Source organism: Aegilops tauschii, chromosome 3, assembly GCF_002575655.3.
Source record: "Aegilops tauschii subsp. strangulata cultivar AL8/78 chromosome 3, Aet v6.0, whole genome shotgun sequence".
NCBI lineage: Eukaryota > Viridiplantae > Streptophyta > Magnoliopsida > Poales > Poaceae > Aegilops > Aegilops tauschii.
In genome coordinates, this window is record NC_053037.3 from 514,639,181 (window position 1) to 514,662,531 (window position 23,351).

Below are 23,351 nucleotides of genomic sequence, written 5' to 3' on the forward strand. Positions count from 1 at the left end.
AGGTCCGTGATCTAAGGAATATCCTCATTGCCACACAGAAGAATTATTTCCTTGATGCACCGCTAGGTGACGGACCTATTGCAAGAGCAGATGCAGACGTTATGAACGATTGGTAAGCTCGGTATGATAACTACTTGATAGTTTAGTGCGCCATGCTTTACGGCTTAGAACCGGGACTTCAAAACGTTTTGAACGCCACAAAGCATATAAGATGTTCCAAGAGCTTAAATTGGTTTTCAGACTCATGCCCGAGTCGAGAGGTATGAGACCTCTGACAAGTACTTTGCCTACAAGATGGAGGAGAATAGCTCAACCAGTGAGCATGTGCTCAGATTGTTTGTGTACTACAATCGCTTGAATCAAGTGTGAGTTAATGTTCCAAATAAAATAGCGATTGACAAAGTTCTCTAGTCACTATCACCAAGTTACTGGAACTTCGTGATGAACTATAATATGCAAAGGATGACAAAAACGATTCCCGAGCTCTTCGTGCTGCTGAAACCGACGAAGGTAGAAATCAAGAAAAGCATCAAATGTTGATGGTTGTCAAGACCACTAGTTTCAAGTAAAAGGGCAAGGGAAAGAAAGGGAACTTCAAGAAGAATGGCAAGCAAGTTGTCACTCCCATGAAGAAGCCCATATCTAGACCCAAGCCTGAAACTAAGTGCTTCTACTGTGAAGGAAATGGTCACTGGAAGCGGAACTGCCCCAAATACTTGGCGGATAAGAAGGATGGCAAAGTGAACAAAATTATATATGATATACATGTTATTGATGTGTACTTTACTAGTGTTCATAGTAGCCCCTTGGTATTTGATACTGGTTCAGTTGCTATGATTAGTAACTCGAAACAGGAGTTACAAAAAGAACAAAGACTAGTTGAGGGCAAGGTGACGATGTGTGTTGGAAGTGTCCAAGGTTGATAAGATCACCATCGCACACTCCCTCTACCTTCGGGATTAGTGTTGAACCTAAAATAAATGTTATTTGGTGTTTGCGTTGAGCATAATATGATTGGGTCATGTTTATTGCAATACAATTATTCATTTAAGTCAAAGAATAATTGTTATTCTGTTTACATGAATAAAACCTTCTGTGGTCATACACCCAAGGTGAATGGTTTATTGAATCTCGATCGTAGTGATACACATATTCATAATATTGATGCCAAAAGATGTAAAGTTGATAATGATAGTGCAACATATTTGTGGCACTGCCGTTTAGGTCATATTGGTGTAAAGCGCATGAAGAAACTCCATGCTGATGGGCTTTTGGAATCACTTGATGCTTGCGAACCATGCCTCATGGGCAAGATCACTAAGACTCCGTTCTCTGGAACAATGGAGCGAGCAACTGACTTATTGGAAATAATACATACTGATGTATGCGATCCGATGAGTGTTGAGGCTCGCGGCGGGTATCGTTATTTTCTGACTTTCACAGATGATTTGAGCAGATATGGGTATATCTACTTGATGAAACATAAGTCTAAAACATTTGAAAAGTTCAAAAATTTCAGAGTGAAGTGGAAAATCATCATAACAAGAAAATAAAGTTTCTACGATCTGATCGCGGAGACGAATATTTGAGTTACGAGTTTGGTCTTCATTTGAAACAATGCGGAATAGTTTCGCCACTCACGCCACTCGGAACACCACAGCGTAATGATGTGTCCGAACGTCGTAACCGCACTTTATTAGATATGGTGCGATCTATGATGTCTCTCACTGATTTACTGCTATCATTTTGGGGTTATGCTTTAGAGACAGCTGCATTCACGTTAAATAGGGCACCATCTAAATCCGTTGAGACGACACCTTATGAACTGTGGTTTGGCAAGAAACCCAAGTTGTCGTTTCTTAAAGTTTGGGGCTGCAGTGCTTATGTGAAAAAGCTTCAACCTGATATGCTCGAACCCAGATCGGAGAAATGTGTCTTCATAGGATACCCAAAAGAGACTGTTGGGTACACCTTCTATCACAGATCCGAAGGCAAGATATTCGTTGCTAAGAATGGATCCTTTCTAGAGAAGGAGTTTCTCTCGAAAGAAGTGAGTGGGAGGAAAGTAGAACTTGATGAGATAACTGTACCTGCTCCCTTATTGGAAAGTAGTTCATCACAGAAATCAGTTCCTGTGACTCCTACACCAGTTAGTGAGGAAGCTAGTGATGATGATCATGTAACTTCAGATCAAGTTACTACCGAACCTCGTAGGTCAACCAGAGTAAGGTCCGCACCAGAGTGGTACGGTAATCCTGTTCTGGAGGTCATGTTACTTGACCATGACGAACCTACGAACTATGAGGAAGCGATGATGAGCCAAGATTCCGCGAAATTGCTTGAAGCCATGCAATCTGAGATGGGATCCATGTATGAGAACAAAGTGTGGACTTTGATTGACTTGCCCGATGATTGGCGAGCCATTGAGATTAAATGGATCTTCAAGAGGAAGCGCTGATACTAGTATTACTATCTACAAAGCTCGAATTGTCGCAAAAAGGTTTTCGACAAGTTCAAGGTGTTGACTACGATGAGAGTTTATCACTCGTAGCGATGCTTAAGTCTGTCCGAATCATGCTAGCAATTGCCGCATTTTATGATTATGAAATTTGGCAAATAGATATCAAAACTACATTCCTTAATGGATATCTTAAAGAAGAGTTGTATATGATGCAACCAGAGAGTTTTGTCAATCCTAAAGGTGCTAACAAAGTGTGCAAGCTCCAATGATCCATTTATGGACTGGTGCAAGCATCTCGGAGTTGGAATATACGCTTTGATGAGTTGATCAAAGCATATAGTTTTATACAGACTTGCGGTGAAGCCTGTATTTACAAGAAAGTGAGTGGGAGCACTACAACTTTTCTGATAAGTACATGTGAATGATATATTGTTGATCGGAAATGATGTAGAATTTTCTGGAAAGCATAAAGGAGTGTTTGAAAGGAGTTTTTCAAAGAAAGACCTCGGTGAAGCTGCTTACATATTGAGCATCTAGATCCATAGAGATAGATCAAGACGCTTCAAACAAAGTCATTCCCTATGCCTCAGCCATAGGTTCTATAAAGCCATGTTGTGTACCAGACCTATTGTATACCCTGCCCTGAGTTTGGCAAGGGAGTACAATAGTGATCTAGGAGTAGATCACTGGACATTGGTCAAAATTATCCTTAGACGACTAAGAGAATATTTCTCGGTTATGGAGGTGATAAAGAGTTCGTCACAAAGAGTTACCTCGATGCAAGCTTTGACACCGATCTGGATGACTCTGAGTCTCAATCCGGATACATATTGAAAGTGGGAGCATTTAGCTAGAGTAGCTCCGTGTAGAGCCTTGTAGACATAGAAATTTGCAAGATACATACGGATCTGAATGTGGCAGACCCATTGACTTAACCTCTCTCACAAGCAAAACATGATCACACCTTAGTACTCTTTGGGTGTTAATCACATGGCGATGTGAAATAGATTATTGACTCTAGTAAACCCTTTGGGTATTGGTCACATGGCGATGTGAACTATAGAGTGTTAAATCACATGACGATGTGAACTATTGGTGTTAAATCACATGGCGATGTGAACTAGATTATTGACTCTAGTGCAAGTGGGAGACGGAAGGAAATATGCCCTAGAGGCAATAATAAAGTTGTTATTTATATTTCCTTATATCATGATAAATGTTTATTATTCATGCTAGAAACCGCAAACTTGATACATGCGTGAATACATAGACAAAACAGAGTGTCCCTAGTATGTCTCTACTTGATTAGCTCGTTAATCAAAGATGGTTAAGTTTCCTAGCCATAGACATGTGTTGTCATTTGATGAACGGGATCACATCATTAGAGAATGATGTGATGGACAAGACCCATCCGTTAGCTTAGCATAATGATCGTTAAGTTTTATTGCTATTGCTTTCTTCATGACTCATACATGTTCCTCTAACTATGAGATTATGCAACTCCCGAATACCGGAGGAACACTTAGTGTGCTATCAAACGTCACAACGTAACTGGGTGATTATAAAGATGCTCTACAGGTGTCTCCGATGGTGTTTGTTGGGTTGGCATAGATCGAGATTAGGATTTTGTCACTCCGTGTTTCGGAGAGGTATCTCTGGGCCCTCTCGGTAATGCACATCACTATAAGCCTTGCAAGCAATGTGACTAATGAGTTAGTTGCGGGATGATGCATTACAGAACGAGTAAAGAGACTTGCCAGTAACGAGATTGAACTAGGTATTGAGATACCGATGATCGAATCTCGGGCAAGTAACATACCGATGACAAAGGGAACAACGTATGTTGTTATGCGGTTTGACCGATAAAGATCTTCATAGAATATGTAGGAGACAATATGAGCATCGAGGTTTTACTATTGGTTATTGACCGGAGATGAGTCTCGGTGATGTCTACATAGTTCTCGAACTCGTAGGGTCCGCACGCTTAACGTTCGATGACGATCGGTATTATGAGTTTATGTATTTTGATGTACCGAAGGTTGTTCGGAGTCCCGAATGTGATCACGGACATGACAAGGAGTCTCGAAATGGTCGAGACATAAAGATCGATATATTGGAAGGCTATGTTTGGACACCGGAATGGTTCCGGATGAGTTCGGACATTTTTCGGAGTACCGGGAGGTTACCGAAACCCCCCAGGGAGTCAATGGGCCTTATTGGGCCTTAGTGGAAGAGAGGAGGAGGCAGCCAGGTGGAGGGCGCCCCCAAAGCCCAATCCGAATTGGGGTGGGGGGCCGACCCCCCTTTACTTCTCTCCTTCTCCCTCTTCCTTCTTCTCCTACTCCAACTAGGGAAAGGGGGGGAAACCTACTCCTACTAGGAGTAGGAATCCCCCTTGGGGCGCGCCATAGAGAGGGTCGGCCCTCCCCTCCTCCACTCCTTTATATACGGGGAGGGGGCACCCCATGGACACACAAGTCTTAGCCGTGTGCGGTGCCCCCTCCACAGATATCCACCTCGGTCATATCATTGTAGTGCTTAGGTGAAGCCCTGCATCGGTAACTTCATCAACACTGTCATCACGCCTTCGTGCTGACGAAACTCTCCCTCGACCTCAGCTGGATCTAGAGTTCGTGGGACGTCACCGAGCTGAACGTGTGCAGATCGCGGAGGTGCCGTACGTTTGGTGCTAGGATCGGTCGGATCGTGAAGATGTACGACTACATCAACCGCGTTGTCATAACGCTTCCGCTTTCAGTCTACGAGGGTACGTAGACAACACTCCCCCCTCTCGTTGCTATGCATCACCTAGATAGATCTTCCATGTTCGTAGGATTTTTTTTTTGAAATTACTGCGTTCCCCAACAGATCTATCTAGGTGATGCATAGCAACGAGCGGGGAGAGTGTGTCCACGTACCCTCGTAGACCGAAAGCGGAAGCGTTTTATCAACGAGGTTGATGTAGTCGTACGTCTTCACGATCCGACCGATCCTAGCACCGAACGTACGACACCTCCGTGTTCAGCACACGTTCAGCTCGGTGACGTCCCTCGAACTCTTGATCCAGCTGAGGCCGAGGGAGAGTTTCGTCAGCACGACGGCGTGGTGACGGTGATGATGAAGTTACCGGCGCAGGGCTTCGCCTAAGCACTACGACGATATGACCGAGGTGTAAAACTGTGGAGGGGGGCACCGCACACGGCTAAGAGATTGTCTGTTGTGCTTTGGGGTGCCCCCTGGCCACGCATATAAAGGAGGGAGGAGGAGGAGGCCGGCCTAGGAGGGGCGCATATAGGGGGAGTCCAACTAGGATTCCCAATCCTAGTTGGAGTCCCCTTCCTTTTTCCAAGAGGGGAGAGAGAGGGAAGGAGTAGGAGAGGGGGAAGGAAAGAGAGGGGGGCGTCGCCCCCTCCCTAGTCCAATTCGGACCTGCCATGGGGGGGCGGCGGCCACCCCTTGAGGCCCTTCTCTCCTTTCCCGTATGGCCCATTAAGGCCCACTACTTCCCCCGGCGAAATCCCGTAACTCTCCGGTACTCCAAAAAATACCCGAATCACTTGGAACCTTTCCGATGTCCGAATATAGCATTCCAATATATCAATCGTTATGTCTTGACCATTTCGAGACTCCTCGTCATGTCCGTGATCTCATCCGGGACTCCGAACAACCTTCGGTATATCAAATCACATAACTCATAATACAAATCGTCATCGAACGTTAAGCGTGCGGACCCTACGAGTTCGAGAACTATGTAGACATGACCGAGACACATCTCCGGTCAATAACCAATACCGGAACCTGGATGCTCATATTGGCTCCTACATATTCTACGAAGATCTTTATCGGTCAAACCGCATAACAACATATGTTGTTCCCTTTGTCATTGGTATGTTACTTGCCCGAGATTCGATCGTCGGTATCATCATACCTAGTTCAATCTCGTTACCGGCAAGTCTCTTTACTCGTTCCGTAATGCATCATCCCGTAACTAACTCGTTAGTCACATTGCTTGCAAGGCTTATAGTGATGTGCATTACCGAGAGGGCCCAGAGATACCTCTCCGATACTCGGAGTGACAAATCCTAATCTCGATCTATGCCAACTCAACAAACACCATGGGAGACACCTGTAGAGCATCTTTATAATCACCCAATTACGTTGTGACGTTTGATAGCACACAAGGTGTTCCTCCGGTATTCGGGAGTTGCATAATCTCATAGTCTGAGGAACATGTATAAGTCATGAAGAAAGCAGTGGCAATGAAACTGAAACGATCATAATGCTAAGCTAACGAATGGGTCTTGTCCATCACATCATTCTCTAATGATGTGATCCCGTTCATCAAATGACAACACATGTCTATAGCTAGGAAACTTAACCATCTTTGATTAACGAGCTAGTCAAGTAGAGGCATACTAGGGACACTCTGTTTGTCTATCTATTCACACATGTACTAAGTTTCCGGTTAATACAATTCTAGCATGAATAATAAACATTTATCATGAAATAAGGAAATAAATAATAACTTTATTATTGCCTCTAGGACATATTTCCTTCAGATGTGCCCTATCATGTGGATGCTGCGGCATGCCTCGGCGTCGTTCCCGTGGCCCTTACCTGTAGGCGGAACCTAGCTGTGTTGTTGTGGATGGTGGCTCTATCTTGAGCCGTGGCGCCCCCACTCGCGCACGCCAGATCCGGTCTGGAGCATCCTTGGGTGCTACCCTCCGGCTGTAGTGCCTCCTCTGCTGGTCCGGTGCGGTTGCTCGGCCTCGACTACTCCTCTCGGATGCTTCCCGCCCCTCCCCCCCGTAGGTGCATCTCTCTCCTCTGCTGTTGCTAGTTGGGAGCGCTCGAGACCCATAGGGAGTGGCGGGGGGAACGCAACTCTGAGCTACCGGGGGCGGAGCCGCCAGAGTGTCCGCGAACCGAAGGCCGAAGAGGACGCAGCAATCGGAGCGCCAAAATCGGCACCTCACCGGCAGAGAATGCCGTAAATCGCGGACACTGGAGAACGCAGGTGCATGGCTACCGGGAACAGGGCAATGTCGGCAAAGATCCGCCGCGAGCTCACCATGCCTCAACCGCCTGCCAAAAACACCATGCCCACACAAAATTGCAAAAGCTCGCATCGCAACTCTGATGAGGCATCGTTGGCGGCTTGGAACAACATGCAGTGAAGCCAAACGAAGACCCGGCTAGCCATGCACCTGCATTCCCCTTCTGGTTCCTGGCTTGCCGATGGTGTCGGTCGCCATCCAGCACTCCGCGTCGGCTCTCTCTCCCCCGTTGCCTTCCCATCCACCTACTTGCCATGTCCGGCCCAAAGCTCGCGTTTTTTGGGCAGTGCTCGGTGCCACCCTCCGACTGCCGATCCCCAACAAAAGTAGTTGTAGGTCCCAGAAAAAGTTGCCACCGGCCGCAACACCACCACATGTCGATCCTAGCAAAAAATAGTTGTCAGCCCCCAACAAATCCATCACCAGTCGTAGCAAAACCTTCGCTGCCCGCAACAAAAGCCGTAGCTCAATGACTTGTGCTTTTCCATATAGCCAACACGAAGCATCCCACATGTTGCAATGCAACCGGCCCTTGCAGCTCGCATGACGGGTGACCCGAGGCGAGCGGTGGTGAATGCTACAACATTGGTGCCCCCCTCCCCGCGCCCGCAACGCATGTGTTGACATCTCTCGCCCTTGGGAAGGGGAGGCAAAGGAGAAGGAGCTAGATGTCACTTGGGCAAGGGGTGGGGAGGGGGGGGGGTTGCTTCAGCCCCACCCGACATTGAGGACCAAGGAGGTGCATGTGGGCGGAGGCGCGCGAGTGACTCAAGGAGCACAATAGAGATAGTCTTGGAGTTGGAGCTTTGGGATGGGCTAGACGAGTGAGAGGGATTAGAGGTTAGGGAGTGGTGGAAAAATAACGACGTGTGGCCACATACTCGCTGGAGAAGAAGATAAGGTGGGGAGGAGGCACGGTGTACACGGGACCCACTGCCGTGTGGGGTCATCGGTGCGACCGGCCGTTTTGAATTATTTGGCTTGTTTTCTTCTTCTTATTATTAAGATGACGATTTCAGGAATTAGGAGGTTGAAGTTTAATTTCGAGGAGCCGTATAAACTCTAGGTTTAAAACCGACTTCCCCGTTGCTTTAAAAAAAAACGACTTTCCACGGAAGAAAGCAAAAGAGAAATCGCCGTCGAGTCGGTCTGCCAGCGCACGAGACCGCGACGCCAACCCGAACCACTTGTCCCGAACCGCGTCTCCTCCTTCGCCCGCTCTCTACACATCTCTTTCCCCCGAGACTAGGGTTCCGGCCCGCCACTCCCGCCGCCGGCGCCGCCATCCCCTCCCGCCACCCGTCTGACTCATCTCCTCCCCTCTTCAAGCCATACCGTCCTCGTCATCTCCTCCGCACGGTCCCGTGATCGACCTTCGCCGCGGCTCTCTGCCACGACTCCGGCCGTGGTCCACCACGACTTCTGGCGGCTGCTCCCGCCAGCTCGCGCGCGATCTCGCACACGGCTGCCGGTCCGCACGCTCGAGCTCGCCTCCGCCTACCTGTTCGCAAGGTATTTTCTAATCAATTATTGCAGTATTTGTTGTACAATCGAGTCTTATATGCTGTTGATTGGGGAAGTATGGAGAAATATATGCCGTGCACGGGTGCTCAGATCAGATGTTTCCGGTGAGCAATTTGTGTTTGCGCATGGTGTTCCGATTTTGATGTGGATGTATGGTGTGACAGTGAGTAATCTGTAGTTATTTAAGCCATGGCTGCGAGAAAATTATCTTTGATTTTATACCCTTGTTCTGATCTAATATGGCAGTCAAACCATGCACTAGGAGAAGAAATCTAATGCCACTAGGAGAAGAAATCTAATGCCACTAGGAGAAGAAATCTAATGCATAGACTTAAGTAAATAGGCCAAGCTATATAGGTATATCCAGTATCTGAAGGCAAATGGTTGATGCTCTAAAATTTTCTCATCAACAGTTAGTTTTTCAGCACTTGCATGTCAGGAAACCGGTTGGATTGGCATATTAGGAAACTGCACATTTAAAAACAGTACGATGGACTTATTTATTGAAGCCTACGAATTAGTATTCTTCTACTTTGTATGCTTTAAAGGGTTTGTCTGTGATATTAGGTCAGAACACAGGGAGTTAAAACTGATCTAATATCTGCGGTCTGTTTTGCTATTTGTGTTTTTAATTTGAAGAATGATTTTTTAATCATTCCTCTATTATTGTCCCATGGGAAAAAACCATAAGCTGGTGGGTGCAATTATTCTTATAAACTAATCCCCTCCCTGGTAAGTTCATCTCACTGAAGTGGAGCTTGCCATTGATGTACTCATGCTGCATTTTGTATTTTTCTCCTCCTATGCATTGGCCCTATTCGGAATGTAGGAACCTACAAAACATGGACACGGCAGAAGTTGCTGAATCCCCGTGCTGACACGGCTGGACACGGGGACACACTCGGACAAGCGGGGATACGCGTATCCCGCCATATTTCCCGAATTAAGAATTAAAAGAAAGAAAGAAAAGGAAGGACACGGCTGGGACACGGAAGGGACACGAGGCAACGCTGGATCTGGAGCACCCTCCCGCCGCCGTGCTGCTGCTGCTGCGCCCTCGCCGCCGTGCTGCTGCTCTGCCCTCACCGCCGTGCTGCTGCGCCCTTGCCACCGTGGTGCTGCTGCGCCCGCGACGCCGCCGTTGCTACTGCTGCATCCCCCGCTGCAGCGCTGGCCGCCGCCGCCGCTGCTGCTGCGGCAAGAGGAGCACGCTGGGAAGAGGGCGGTGGCGAGAGCTGCTGCGGGTAGATGAGAGATCTATCGCTGGCAGGAGAGTGGCGGCTTGGTGGCAGAGAGAGATAGGGTTGGAGTTTTGATGGTGCAGATTAATCTGTAGCATCCAGTTGCTCTTGAAATGGCACTAGCTGGGCCGGCCCAACTACTAATGGATCATCTCCTTTGTGGCCCAGTTACTGCTGAATGGGGGCGATCTCTTTCTCGTTATTTTTTCGTCTTTAACTCTATATTACATGGTATATTTTTATTTATTTTTATATATACTTGCCGTGTCCCCGATGGGCTGTTTTTGAAAAATGCCGTATCCCGTGTCCCCGTGTGCGTGTCGCCGTGCCTGTGTCCCCGTATCTGTGCTTTTTAGGTAGGAACCAATCAGAATTCTGGACAAATTGTTTTGTTCTATGCACAGTTCCTGCATTCCAGACATGCCTCTGGTATAATTACCACAAAATGTAGTGCCACAGTATGATAAGAAGTAAGTTGAGGAATGGGCATATCTAGCAGCAACAAATACTCATGGATTGATTAACACTTGAATTTCAGATGATTTATTTCTGTTCCGGTGCAGAAGTTCCAGTGTGATGTAGTGATATGATGGATATGATGCTTAACTTTATGGTGTCATGTTTTTTTACAGGATACACCAAAAATATCTACGCCCCAAAATTTGGAAGATCACCAAGAATTAGCAGGATAACACGAGTGCTGAATTCTGGAAATGGATCGTGGGCGATATGCTCCACAGCATGGATGGGAGAACAACAGTGTAATTGCAGCCTTTTTCTTTATTAACTACCAAGGATGCTGAAGATAGCAGATCTAGTGGCATGTGATTGCCTTCCGTGTAACAAGCTTATGTTGTAAATAAATTCAAGAAGCGGCCGTTGCTTAAGTGGAATGGATTTACCTGCCTGTTCTGTAGACTTTGCTGCTGACTCAACTTACTCTGTTGAATCTACAGGCACCTGATGGGTATGGCGCCATTAATGAGCCAGACTTTAGGTGAGTCAAGTATTTCCTTTTAAAATATGCATATAAACACCAAGTGCTTTTAATCTATACTTAAGATTGGTACCTTGTATTCTTAAAGTAGATGTAATTTCTGTCCATTTGTATTTGACATGCATTTTCGCTTTGAAGTGCTTTGTCATATTACCATATTCCTAGTGCTAAGTGCTAACTCAATTTGCAGGGCTGGTGAATCCTACATTGGTAGGAGATATGTGGATGAAGGCTTTCCTAGTGATCGAAGGGGTGGATTTGGTCCAGATATACATGATAGAAATATGTATCCACCACCACCCTCTGCTGGCACCATGTGGTCTCAGCCTCGAAGAAATTTCGATGAAGAATTTGCAACTACAAAAGATTACAGAAGGTACACCTCTGATTTTTGCAATGATGGGAATATCATGAATTTGATTCCTATAGAGGGGTTGAAAGACTGATAATTATCATGTTACCGAGAATGACTGTTAATCTGGTTGTTGTGAATTTTCTTTTCATAGGAACAAAAGGATTGGAAGTAGAGATCGGGGGGAGTTCGGTGCTGAGTTTGAAGACCGCTACCAAGGTGGAGAGGACAACTATGAGAGAGATCATCAATACGGACGCTACAGCTGTGATTCGGACTATGAGAGGAGCAGGAGAGATAGTAGTCGGAGAAGACTTGACTCGTTTGAGCATGAACGTGAAAGAAAAGGGTTAAGCCATGAAAGAGACGAAAGCCCATATGTCCGCCATAGCCGTTCTCGCTCACGTGGGCGTGATAACCGATCAAGATCTCGGTCAAGGTCATGGTCTCCACGTGGCAAAAGTCGTAATTGGGGCCAAAGGGATGGCTTCTATGATGATACTCGCTTTGAGAGAAGAGGAGAACAGGACTGGGATGAAAGAAGGCATGATGATTTGGTGGTGAGGACCGAGGACATACTTATATTTTTCTTTCGTGCTTTAACATATAAAGCTAATTACATTTGCATTATTACTTGCAGGCGCCATCTGCGACTGTTGTTCTCAAGGGTCTCTCCCAGAAGACCAATGAAGATGACCTATATCAGATTCTTGTACAAGTTCCTCGTCATAAACTGTTAAAAGTGGTTGGAAGTGTATTGTCTCGTTCATTTTAATCATTTGGGTCTGGTCTCTTTTAGGCTGAGTATGGCCCTCTTCGTAGTGTGCGTGTGATCAAGGATCGACCCTCCGGCGTGTCTCGAGGATTTGCTTTTATTGACTTCCCTACTGTGGTACTAACCTTACAAGTGCTCAGAGCTGTTAATTACTGATTTGGACTGCCAATTGCTGTTATGCTCACTAAGATTTTTGTGCTCCAACAGGAAGCTGCCCGCAAAATGAAGGAAGCTACTGGAGACAATGGCCTTCTAATTGATGGTAGGCAGATATTTTCCGAGTACAGGTCTGTGTCCTTACCTTCAAGATGGGGTGCAAATTATTCATGTGATGCAGTTGTTGATTATGTAACTTCAGAATTGCCTTTAAGCTAATGTCTTTCTGAATTTTTTAGTACAATAGCTTTATAATTGTACACTGCTCGAATCAATTACTATGGACACCATACTTGGTTACTGTAGTGCCATAAGAATCTATGATTGTGGAACCACTGGTTCTCTTTTGTCCCACAATCATCATGTTAGTAATTCTCACCGGAGCTTGCATTGATATGCCAAACTGTCAGATGACTCTCTCTTGGTGTACTTTTTCATTTTTACTACCGTTTGAACAAATTCTGTCTGCCCATTAGCAATCCAAGCTAATTGCCAACTGCCATCCACTGATCCAAATTGCATATGATGTATCTGAAATCAAACGAAACAATAATTTATAGTTTATTTGCTGGCATTAAAGATTGAAAAAATAGATTTTGTTTTGTTACTTTGTCATCTTTGAATGCTATTCTTGTATTGCATGTCATTTATTTGTACATGTGGTCGCTATTGCAGAAAGGGACATACTGAGGAGATTAAATAGAACATTGACTTTAAATTGTACATAAACGACTTTTTGAGTTGTTATATTCTCTCTTCTAAAGATTTTTGCTCTTATATACACATAAATTTAAATTCTGTCTGTCCTTTTGTGCTCATAGTTATATTCCTTGTCTATTATGTTTGTGCTGTAACAATTTCTGCTGACTCTCATCATCCCTGCAGTAGTAAACCAACTGGTGGGATGAGTGGTGATTCTTTTGGACAAGAACATATTACGAGGTCTACCTACGGGCGCAGGACCGTATCCACACCATGTGATTGGATATGTACTATATGTGGCTGTATGAATTTTGCCCGCAGAACCTCCTGTTTTCAGGTATATTGTGGTCTCATGTAACGCAAACTTCTGTTGTAGCAATTCTTTATTAGGAAGTTAAGTTATGCTTTACATACAGAAAATGGAAATATTGGTATTTAAGAAAGAAAATTGCATTACTCCGAAATCTAGTTTGCTTCATTTCCCCCAGTCAATGGTGTGATCTACATTTAATTCCTTCCAAATGCAATGTGTTTTCCACTTGGCCTGATTTAATCGCTGAGGGCACCTTTCTTTGTTTTCCCATTTAATCGCAATATATCTCTCGACTCTGGTTAACAATGAGTTGCAAAACCTAGTCCGGAAAAGTGGGTGTCTTGCAGCAGTTCAATTATCTGTGATTTCTTGAACCTATGTATTCACAATATCTCCATCTGAAGAGTTAGTTACGAGTCTCCATATGTTTTCACTTCCGGATACAATTATTAATTACATCACCCAGATGTTGGATGGATTGGACTGGACTTCATATCTATGTGAAGTATCTATATGGGCTGTTTGGTTGGTGACTATCTTTGCCACATGTTGCCATATTATTTTTGCCACACTTGCCTAACTTGAGGTGCTTAAATTTTTAGACACACTTTGGCTTGCCTCAGGGAATTTTGCCACACTTTTTGTGTGTATGCCATGTGGCGCTTATTGCTCATTAAATAATTCTTGCCTGAGGTGTGGCTAGAACCGAACACCGACCTACTTGGTCAAACTTGCCTAACTTGAGGTGTGGCAAGGTGTGGCTAGGAATCAAACAGACGCTATATCCTTGCAACTGCAATGTTATCTGTTGTCCACTCCAACTAAAATTGTCTTAAAACCAAATTCAGTTGGACCATCCAATTGTCCAAATCTTAACAACAGTTATATAATTTACATATTTTTCACTGCTTGCATTTTTGAGGGTGTTGCCATAATTGGTTCTAAAAATAAAAATAGAACGAAGAAAAGAATAAAGTCAAAACCTTGATCATCGATAGATCATGGACATGTCTACACTCTGGTAACAAAGGACCCTGCTCCTCCATGTCCACAAATTATTTGCTTGCAGGATGTTCTGAACATCAAATCCTGGAAAAACATATCTTTCAAAATGTGTCACCTCTTTTTGGCTCTGCCGGACCAGGTTCTGTATTTTGAAATCTGGCAATAGCACCGATGAGATAGTCAAACTTGTGTTCAATTTAGTAAGATCTGAGAATAACTCATGTCCCGTGCTGCCTTAGTTACATGGTAACGGGCTAAAGGCTGACAAATAACAACTGTTGGATAATTACTTGTCTACTTGTAAGTTCGTTGTTGCTCTTGCTTTCTGTTTCCAGCTAATTGCATGTTTACCTGTATTCTCACAGTGCAACGAGCCACGAACTGACGATGCTCCACCAGCTGATGCAGCATCTTCCATTCAACCGTTTGGCAAACGGGGATCTGAAATAGGCAAGTTTGTGTCTTGTTTTTAGAATTATATGAAATATGTAGTACATTGCCTAATTATATACTGTCATTGCAGGTCCAACTCATGTGTTAGTTGTTCGTGGTCTGGATGAAAATGCTGACGAGGAAATGCTTCGATATGAATTTGCTAAACATGCACCAATAAAGGTAGGCAGAAGCTATTAACTCTTCTAACTATAATTGTTTCTTTTTCTGTAGAGTTACATGTCAAATTCTCTGCAGGATATCCGGCTTGTTCGAGACAAATTTACTCATGTGTCTAGAGGTTTTGCATTTGTCCATTTTCATTCGGTAAGTACTAGTGGATCACTAGGAGTAGGTTTTATCTGATGTAAATTTTTGACAGTCACTATACATCCATCTGTGTTAGGTTGAAGATGCCACGAAAGCTCTTGAAGCTACAAATGGGATTAGACATGAGAAAAATGGCCAGGTGTTACGTGTAGCCTATGCTAAAAGCACGCTTGGACCTGCATCGGTGGCTTCACAGTCAAACAGCCTTGCCGCAGCAGCCATCGAGGCTGCATCATTTGCCCAGCAGGTCTGTTATAGTAATACATTTTTTGGGTCAAATTGATAAGCCATACCACCTTACATTTTTTAGGTAGTTAATTAAGACTTTGTCATGCTTTCATGTTACTATCTCCATTTCAAATATAGGCATTATCTTGGTCACTGACATGATCTAAGATACAGACACTTAGCTGTTAAATTTTGCGTACACAAATTTAAAACGTATTCTACACATTCTAGAACTGCATCTATTTGTTTAGGGGTATACAGTTTTTGCCGATTTTATACATAGTCTCGTTATTTACTCTTATTTACCTTTTTGATCAGTATGATGCTGTGGGTTGGGCCCCAAAAGAGTACAATGCTGAGGACAATGTAGATGGTAATTCAGAATCTCAGAAAGATGTTTCTGCTCCACAGTCCGGATTTGTTTGGGATGAGAAGTCGGGCTATTACTTCGATTCTTCTTCTGGATTCTATTATGATGGAAATACTGGTAAGTACGCAAGTATACTGTTGCTATCTGAAACCTTATCCGTGCAGCTGAAACAGTCGTGCTACACATCCCTTGCCTTTGGAGATGTTTATGACTGAATTTATTAAATTGTTCTTATTTCAGGCCTTTACTACGACAGTAATGTTGGAGTTTGGTATTTGTATGATCAGAAAACTCAACAGTATCTTCCATGTAACGAAAGCAACAACACTAAGGCAACCGGGGACATGGCCAACGAAAGTCAAAGTAATGGCGGTAAGAAAGTAGTGATTTCCGCACCTGCAGCCACGGTTAAACAAAGTGAGAAAACTTCATTGCCTGAAGCTGTTCAAGCTGCGGCAAATGCAGCGTTGGCTGCTGAAAAGAAAGAAAAAGAGAAAGCAAAGGAGATAAAGTTGGCCTCGAAAACTAATCTCTTAGCCAATAAGAAGAAGATGAATAATGTCCTAGCAATGTGGAAGCAAAGGAATAAAGAAGGCCAGGCTGCACATGTTGCCCTTGATGATAAGGAACCATCCAGATCCGTTGTTGACAAATTAAACAATTCACCCAGTGCGATTGGATTCTCATTGAAGGCCAAACCAAAGTCTGATTTTGGAAATTCTAAGGACATGAACTTGGTTGCTGGATATAATTCTCTTGGCCGAGAAACTGGAGGCTCTCAAATACTGGATTCTGACATAAAGCCTAGACCTGTCAGTAATAGCTTAGGAACTACTGTTATGGGTGTCATAAGAGGTTCTGGCAGGGGAGCAGTCAACACATTTCATGCATCATCTGATGCTGGTGGCAGTATTTCTTCTGATATAACCGCAAGCACAAGTGGGTTAATGACAAACACCGAGACACACACTGCTTCCACACCCTTCAAAACAGATTTATCCTCTCTAGGATCATATGCTTCACCTGCAGTTTCTGGGAGTGCTAAGCGACGTTTCTCCGAGGCACCAGGGCAATCACAGTACAGAGATCGGGCTGCAGAAAGACGAAGTCTATACGGATCATCTTCATCGCTTCCCAATGATGGACTGGATACAAGTAAGAATACACTTCCTTTACTTCTCACCATGACACATTGTACTGTTGTTTTTTCTTTCCTAGACTCATTTCTAGAGCACAGTATGTCACGAACAAAATAATGCCCTTACTCTGTTACATTTTGCAACTCTTATTTCTCTGTTCTGCTGAGTGCTGACAGTATATCCAGCCTTGTATTATTAGGCCAAACTTGGTGTGGATGGACTCTGTTTCTTGAGCCTATGCAATTATGCATTATAGGACCGATGTTTTCCGTCTTGCTTGTTCAAGATCTGTATTAATATTCTGGAAATTCCTTGTTAAGCTGGTGAATATTCGTCTCGAAAGGGTTCAAGTGAGATGGGATCAATGCCATTTCCTCCAGGGGTGGGTGAACGTTCTGTTGGTGAAAGTGACAACACTGAAAATTATGAGGTGATCACTGCTGACAGAGCAATAGACGAAAACAATGTGGGCAATCGAATTCTGCGCAACATGGGCTGGCAAGAAGGACTGGTATGTTTACCTATTTCTCAGCTTTTAGCCTCTTGGATGCTGCATTGTATCACACAAGTTTTTAGTGCCTCCATAATTTTTTTGCTTTTGCTGTTTCTATATTTTTGAAAACCATTCTGCTGTTGTTGTTTTAATAAAATCAATTGTGCATGACCTCTTATCTTAATATGTTGAATGTTTTTTTCTATCCCTTTGTAACTTGGCTCACCTTATCTTTTAATAATTGCGTTTGCCACATCATTTGTTTAATTGGAAAATTGCTAAAGTTACTGTCGGTAATTATTATAAACTATAATTGATTTTTTAGCTTAAAAACATTTATTGGGCATAAATTGTTAGGCACACAAAGTTAATCCGACTGCAGATGGATCAGTTTGCCAATATTTCCTACAGAATGGAAGCTGGGTGTCTTGAACATTCCTTCTGACGTGAGCATGTATTGGTATTTTTTCCCTTGCAACTATTTTGCAAAATATCCAGGGCCTTGGAAAGGATGGCAGTGGCATCAAGGAGCCGGTGCAGGCCAAGCCTGGTGACGTGAGAGCCGGGCTTGGTAGTCAGCAGAAGAGAGCTGCTGACCCATCACTGGAGGCCCGAGCCGGCGATAGCTATAAAACCATAATCCAGAAGAAGGCCATTGCGAGATTCAGGGAGATGTCCTAAGTGCTTTCTTTATTTCATCATCTTGTATAATTAGTTCGGATACTCGTTTTTATTGGTGTTAATGTTAAAACCCCCAAGGCTGTGCACTTATACTGTTAAATTTCTCTTTTCTGTGTCTGGCTCCATAAATCTTAATTTAAGCACCGAGTACCAGATTTAATTTGTGTACTCACATTGTTCTGAAACTAGCTCTGTACCTGTTTTTCTTCTCTTGCCTGCTTGAATTCAATGGTGTGATACTGAAAACTCTTGTGATTTTCTGAATGGAGTTAAAATCTGGTATCGAAATTTACCTGTTAGTGGAAATCGTCGCTTGCGCACTAGAAGAAAGTATGTTGCACGTTTTTTTGGACATGATGTTGCACGTTTGGCATGGTGCACAGCTAGTCTACTGTTGTGTTCTGTTTTCCCTGAAAAGTTATGTCAAGCAATTTTTTGTTTTGTTTTTGAGAATGTCAAGCAAAAATTTAGAACGAGAAACTCACGGGAATGAAAGTAACACGAGACAAAAATAAAAACCAAAAGGATTCTCTTGGCAACCACATTTTTATAGTTGCAAGGAAGAGTTAGGTTTACTGTAGCTACCCTAACATCCCTTGATAAGTCAGGATCTCGTTCCATTTTTATAGTGGTTGTCTAGCGCAGTTTGTCTCGGTCGGACGGCCAAGATCGTGGAAACTTGCAGAGGATTTGGTCGTATAGAGAGATTTTTTTTTTGGATAAAATGGCACGTATTTCCTGGGATTTTGATCTGGTCACACTTTGGTTTTTTCCTTGGTAAGATGACAACATGTTTTGACTGACTGTTGGACAAAATGGCACAGAATGAAGATTTTCTATATTTCCATGTGTGGGCCCACCCGTCATATACTTTGGGCGAGTCTGCCCTCCATTGTTTTTTCCTCTGGTTCGATCGACTCCTCGGTACAGAAGTGCCCGATCCAAATCACAGGCACCCACTGAGAGTGCAGTAGAGAGAGAGAGAGAGGGAGCAGCGCGGCCGCATGGCGACGCTGCCACAGCGGTTCAAGCTGCTGGCGACGCGGTGCGCGGCGGGGGCGCCCAGCCCCTCGCGCAGCCCCGCGCCGTCCTACGCCACCAGCCCAGGGTACCGCCTCCGGCGCCGCCGCGGGTCGCGCCTGCGCCGCTTCCTCTGCCGCCGCGTCGGCGGCGGGCTGCCGGAGCCCGCGGGCCGCCGGGAGGAGGACAAGAAGCCGCTGGTGGGCCGCGGGAGCCGCACGCTGAGGGATCTGTTCGTCGCGTCGCCGGAGGCGGGGCGCACCCGACGCGGGTGCGGCTGCGACGCCGACAGCGACGACGACGACGAGGAGGAGGCAGGGCGCGCCGGCTCCGGCGGCGCGTCGGGGGCGGCCGGCGGAGGAGGCGGGAGGAGGTTCCGGCCCGCCGGCGGGGGCCTGCGGAGCCTCCTGATGCGGCGGAGCTGGCGGCCGGTGCTGGTGGCGATCCCGGAGAGCGAGGGCAAGATCGAGCTCGGCGCCATCGAGGAGTAATCAGCGACATGACAAGAATTGCATTCCCCCCGGCCGGCCGGCACGGATCGGAGCCGGGAATCTCGCGTCGCTTTCCGCCGTCCGTCCTCCTTTTCTTTCTTGATGATTGTTTGTCTCTTTTTTCCACCTTTCGTAGGCGTCTGTCCGTCCCTGTGAATACGGAAATAGTCCCAGATTACTGCCACACTGTTATCCTGAACTGCGAGTGCACAAGAACAAAGGCAGTGTGTGTCTGGTGATCTTGTCAGTAATAGGAGCACTGCAGTTCGTTAGACAAAGCCAGGTGCAGCAATGCATGATGAGTACTCCAGAGTAGAGTAGTAGCTCCGGTGATCTTGTCAGCAATGGGAGCACTGCACTTAGACAAAGCCAGATGCAGCAATGTGCTCCAGTAGAGTGGTACTGATGTGTACCTGCCGAAGTGCAACACAGGTTATCCGAGAAATGCTTACTGGCAGGATAAACTTGAACCAGCGTAGTCGTACGTACAGCGGTAGAGCTTTATTTATCTCTGCCACAGTGTCGTACTGTGGCACAGCTTCATCTGTGACCACACACAATCAATGAATCTGGAGTTGGATGTGCCCGGGCCTGCATGCGTTATGATCGGTTTATTAGTTTAACCGACCAACGGGCCCGCGTGTCCAGGTACAATCAACTGATGATCAGCTCAGCTCGGACAGATATTATACTCCCTCGGTCCATAATATAATATGTTTTTACAAGCTAAAACAGTTTGTAAAAACATCTTATATTATGGGACGGAGGGAGTATTTTGCAACTGAGCGAGACATGTGAGTTTTTGCACGCTGAAAAAGTAGCACCAACACACGTTCAGCTGTTCAAAGGATATGAAGATAAGCAAAATCGTGATGCAATCGAATTACCGAAGATGAATACCGTTTTACATGGTTGGTTGCTTGTTGAAAAAAAAGAACTGTTTCTTGCCGGGCTCGCTGGCTCTTGGTCTTGTATCACATCATACGGGCTGCCACTGGGGGTGGGGACGACGAGTGAGGAGATGGATCAGCCGGCGCCGTCGTGAGGGCAACCGGACGGCACCCGTTTGTCCGGATGGTCGGAGGTTCGGGTCGGGTACCAACACTGGGAGCGACAATGCACAAGATATCTCAATCTTATCTTTGGTAGTACAGTGCATCCCAAAGGCGTCCGACCATGTCTAAATTGATGGTGGTATCAATCACCTAGGAGTGGAATCACTGGTACGTTGTGATGTTCATGAATAAACAACTAGTACAGTACAGATGAAAATAGAACGAAAGGTTACTTCAAATGAAAGAAGTCCCCGAAGCTGACCTTCACTTTTTTTGTGATCGTAGACCTTCTAAAATGGTTATTCGATTCTTTCTTTTAATGAAGGCAATAGACTTGTCAGTTTCATTGGTTCAGAAGAAGGTTTAGACATAAGCTGCGAGGCAGCAAAATAAAAAGGTCTACCCTTGCAACATAACAATACTCAGCTCCCCTCTATTCCTTCCCAACACCCTGCCTGCTTGGTCTTGTGCTGTTTGTGGTCGCAATGCTGCTAGAGATCTCGCTGAGCCCAAAAACACTCTCATGTTTGCGGCCAAGGTTTGAGAAAAACAACACCTTTTTATTCCCACTTTTGACAATGATTGCAAGTTTCTGGCTAACCTGTTTAATTTCCTAGAGGAATTTTTGTCTCCTGTCTACAGATGAGGCGGCCCTGAGAGACGATGCCTGTCTCCATCTTGCCGCCTTTGTGAAACTGCAAGGGGTGTTTGGAGGCAGCGGGGCAAGTGTCGGGCGGTGCGTGACAATGATAAGAATATCAATTTCTTCCACGCATAGGCCTCCCAGCGCCGGCGATCGAACGCGATCCGTGCCCTGAACGTTGACGGCAAGATAGTTTTTGGCTACGCGGCTAAGGACGGTGCCCTCCTTTGCTTCTACTCTGAGCTCCTGGGCCAGCAGAGGGAGCCCACGTGGCGCTTCGACCTCGATGCATTGTATGCACAGTCCTGCCGCATTGATGGCCCGACGCTTGTTGCCCAATTCAAGCCGGACGAAGTGGAGGCATCAGTCTTTTTCTTTGAGGATCAAGTGGAGGCATCAGTCGGTTTGCTGGACCGCACCAACGCTCCCGAGCCAGATGGGCCTGGGCCTGCTTTCTACAAAGCGGCCTGGGGTGCATGTGTCGGCGATGTGCAACGCCTTTTCAGAGAGCTGTGTGCAGGCGGCGCCTCGCTCGACGCCATCAACCGGGCATTCATCATCCTCATGCCCAAGGGGACGGTGTGCCTACCCTTGGCGCCTTCCGCTCCATGTCACAGTAGAACGCAGACGTCAAGATTCTCTACAGAGGGCTGACCTCCTGGTTGCGGAAACAAATATGTTGCGTCATCAACGAAGATCAATCAGGGTTCATCCATGGCCGAAGCATATATGAAAACTTAGTATATGCCCCTGAGATGATTCAGTGCTGCCACCAGTGTAAGGCTTGATATCTCGCACACAAGGCTAAACTTAACATGATATCCGGTCTAGATGCACAAAGCTAAAGCAAAGAACCAATCATAGAATGATATACTCCCTCCATCCATATATATAGGGCCTAATGCGTTTTTCAAAACTGTCTTTGACTATTGATAAAATTAATAGTATATGAGATGTATAATGTGAAAATTATATCATGGGAAGCTCCTTTCACGTACGAATTTGACGGTATGCTTTATGTAACTTGCATGTCATATATTATTGCTTTAACTTGTGGTTCAAATTAGTTTCGAAACATGCATTAGGCCTATATATATGGATAGAGTGAGTATCATGGAATTGAAAGGTTTACCGTTAGTGTCTTTATCAAGATGCCCCGTAGTTGGCATAGGTCTCTTGGTTAACTTGGCATTGGTCATTTCAAACTTCTTGAGAATGTCCTTGGTATACTTGGCTTGATAGAGAGAGAGAGAGAGAGATCCCTTTAATGAATTGTTGAATTCGAAATCCGAGGCAAGAACTTCAACTCTCCGTTGAGTGACATCTCGAAATTCTTGGTCATCGAGGCCGCAAACTTGTTACAAAGATCAAGGTTAGGTGAACCAAAATTATGTCGTCTACATAGACTTGGCATATGATAAAATCACCTTTATCTCTCTTAGTAAAAAGATTTGCATTAATCCACAAAACCATCATTGAGTAAAAAACTTCTGAAGATGGCCATACCAAGCCCGTAGGGCTTGTTTGAGACCATATAGTGCCTATAAAGTTTATACACATAGTCTTTGCGGTGGAGATCAATGAACCCAGGTGGTTGTGCAACATATACCTCCTTCTGTAGAGGACCGTTAAGAAAATCACTTTTCACATCCATTTGATATAACGTGAAACTATTGAAAGCGGCATACGCAAGCAAGATGCGAATAGATTCAAGATGGGCAACAGTCTCATCCAAGTCCAAACCTTCAACTTGTGAGTACCCTTGTGCCACTTACCTTGCCTTTTTTCAATGATGGTCTCGTTTTCATCTTGCTTGTTCTTGAAGACGCACTTGGTTCCAATAACGTTATGATCTTGATCAGTTGGCATCTTTACCAAAAACA

The 23,351-nt window shown here is 45.1% G+C and overlaps 2 protein-coding genes across 9 annotated transcripts; both read left to right on the forward strand.

Moving 5' to 3' along the window:
• The first annotated feature begins 8,606 nt into the window (after window positions 1–8,606).
• On the forward strand, window positions 8,607–18,444 carry LOC109758073 (SUPPRESSOR OF ABI3-5). Of its 8 annotated transcripts, none has more exons than XM_020316920.4 (17): window positions 8,607–9,033; window positions 10,919–11,047; window positions 11,243–11,283; window positions 11,474–11,659; window positions 11,790–12,195; window positions 12,276–12,347; window positions 12,435–12,527; window positions 12,618–12,697; window positions 13,452–13,605; window positions 14,952–15,036; window positions 15,110–15,201; window positions 15,277–15,345; window positions 15,425–15,595; window positions 15,895–16,063; window positions 16,187–17,101; window positions 17,406–17,596; window positions 18,077–18,444. In XM_020316920.4, the coding sequence occupies exons 2-17, from the start codon at window positions 11,000–11,002 to the stop codon at window positions 18,257–18,259; spliced, it is 2,955 nt and encodes a 984-aa protein (XP_020172509.1). In that variant the 5' UTR covers window positions 8,607–9,033; window positions 10,919–10,999; the 3' UTR covers window positions 18,260–18,444. The 8 variants fall into 8 exon arrangements, 4 of the variants coding, with proteins under 4 accessions (XP_020172509.1, XP_020172520.1, XP_073367047.1 ...); XR_012205489.1 differs by having other exon boundaries at window positions 8,668–9,033; window positions 17,271–17,596; window positions 17,936–18,444; XR_012205488.1 differs by having other exon boundaries at window positions 8,668–9,033; window positions 17,271–17,596.
• A 705-nt stretch (window positions 18,445–19,149) lies between these two features.
• Window positions 19,150–20,021, forward strand: LOC109758111 (uncharacterized). The gene has a single exon (XM_020316958.4). The coding sequence runs from the start codon at window positions 19,264–19,266 to the stop codon at window positions 19,768–19,770; it is 507 nt and encodes a 168-aa protein (XP_020172547.1). The 5' UTR covers window positions 19,150–19,263; the 3' UTR covers window positions 19,771–20,021.
• The last annotated feature ends 3,330 nt before the right edge of the window (window positions 20,022–23,351 follow it).

What these genes read in the sequence shown, in the direction of transcription:
- LOC109758111 (XM_020316958.4), top strand. Translation starts at nt 19,264, where the DNA reads ATGGCGACGCTGCCACAGCGGTTCAAGCTGCTGGCGACGCGGTGCGCG.
- LOC109758073 (XM_020316920.4), top strand. Translation starts at nt 11,000, where the DNA reads ATGGATCGTGGGCGATATGCTCCACAGCATGGATGGGAGAACAACAGT. An exon ending in CTAAACATGCACCAATAAAG is followed by an intron (nt 15,202 to 15,276) that starts GTAGGCAGAAGC and finishes AATTCTCTGCAG; the next exon opens with GATATCCGGCTTGTTCGAGA. An exon ending in TGGGCTGGCAAGAAGGACTG is followed by an intron (nt 17,597 to 18,076) that starts GTATGTTTACCT and finishes CAAAATATCCAG; the next exon opens with GGCCTTGGAAAGGATGGCAG.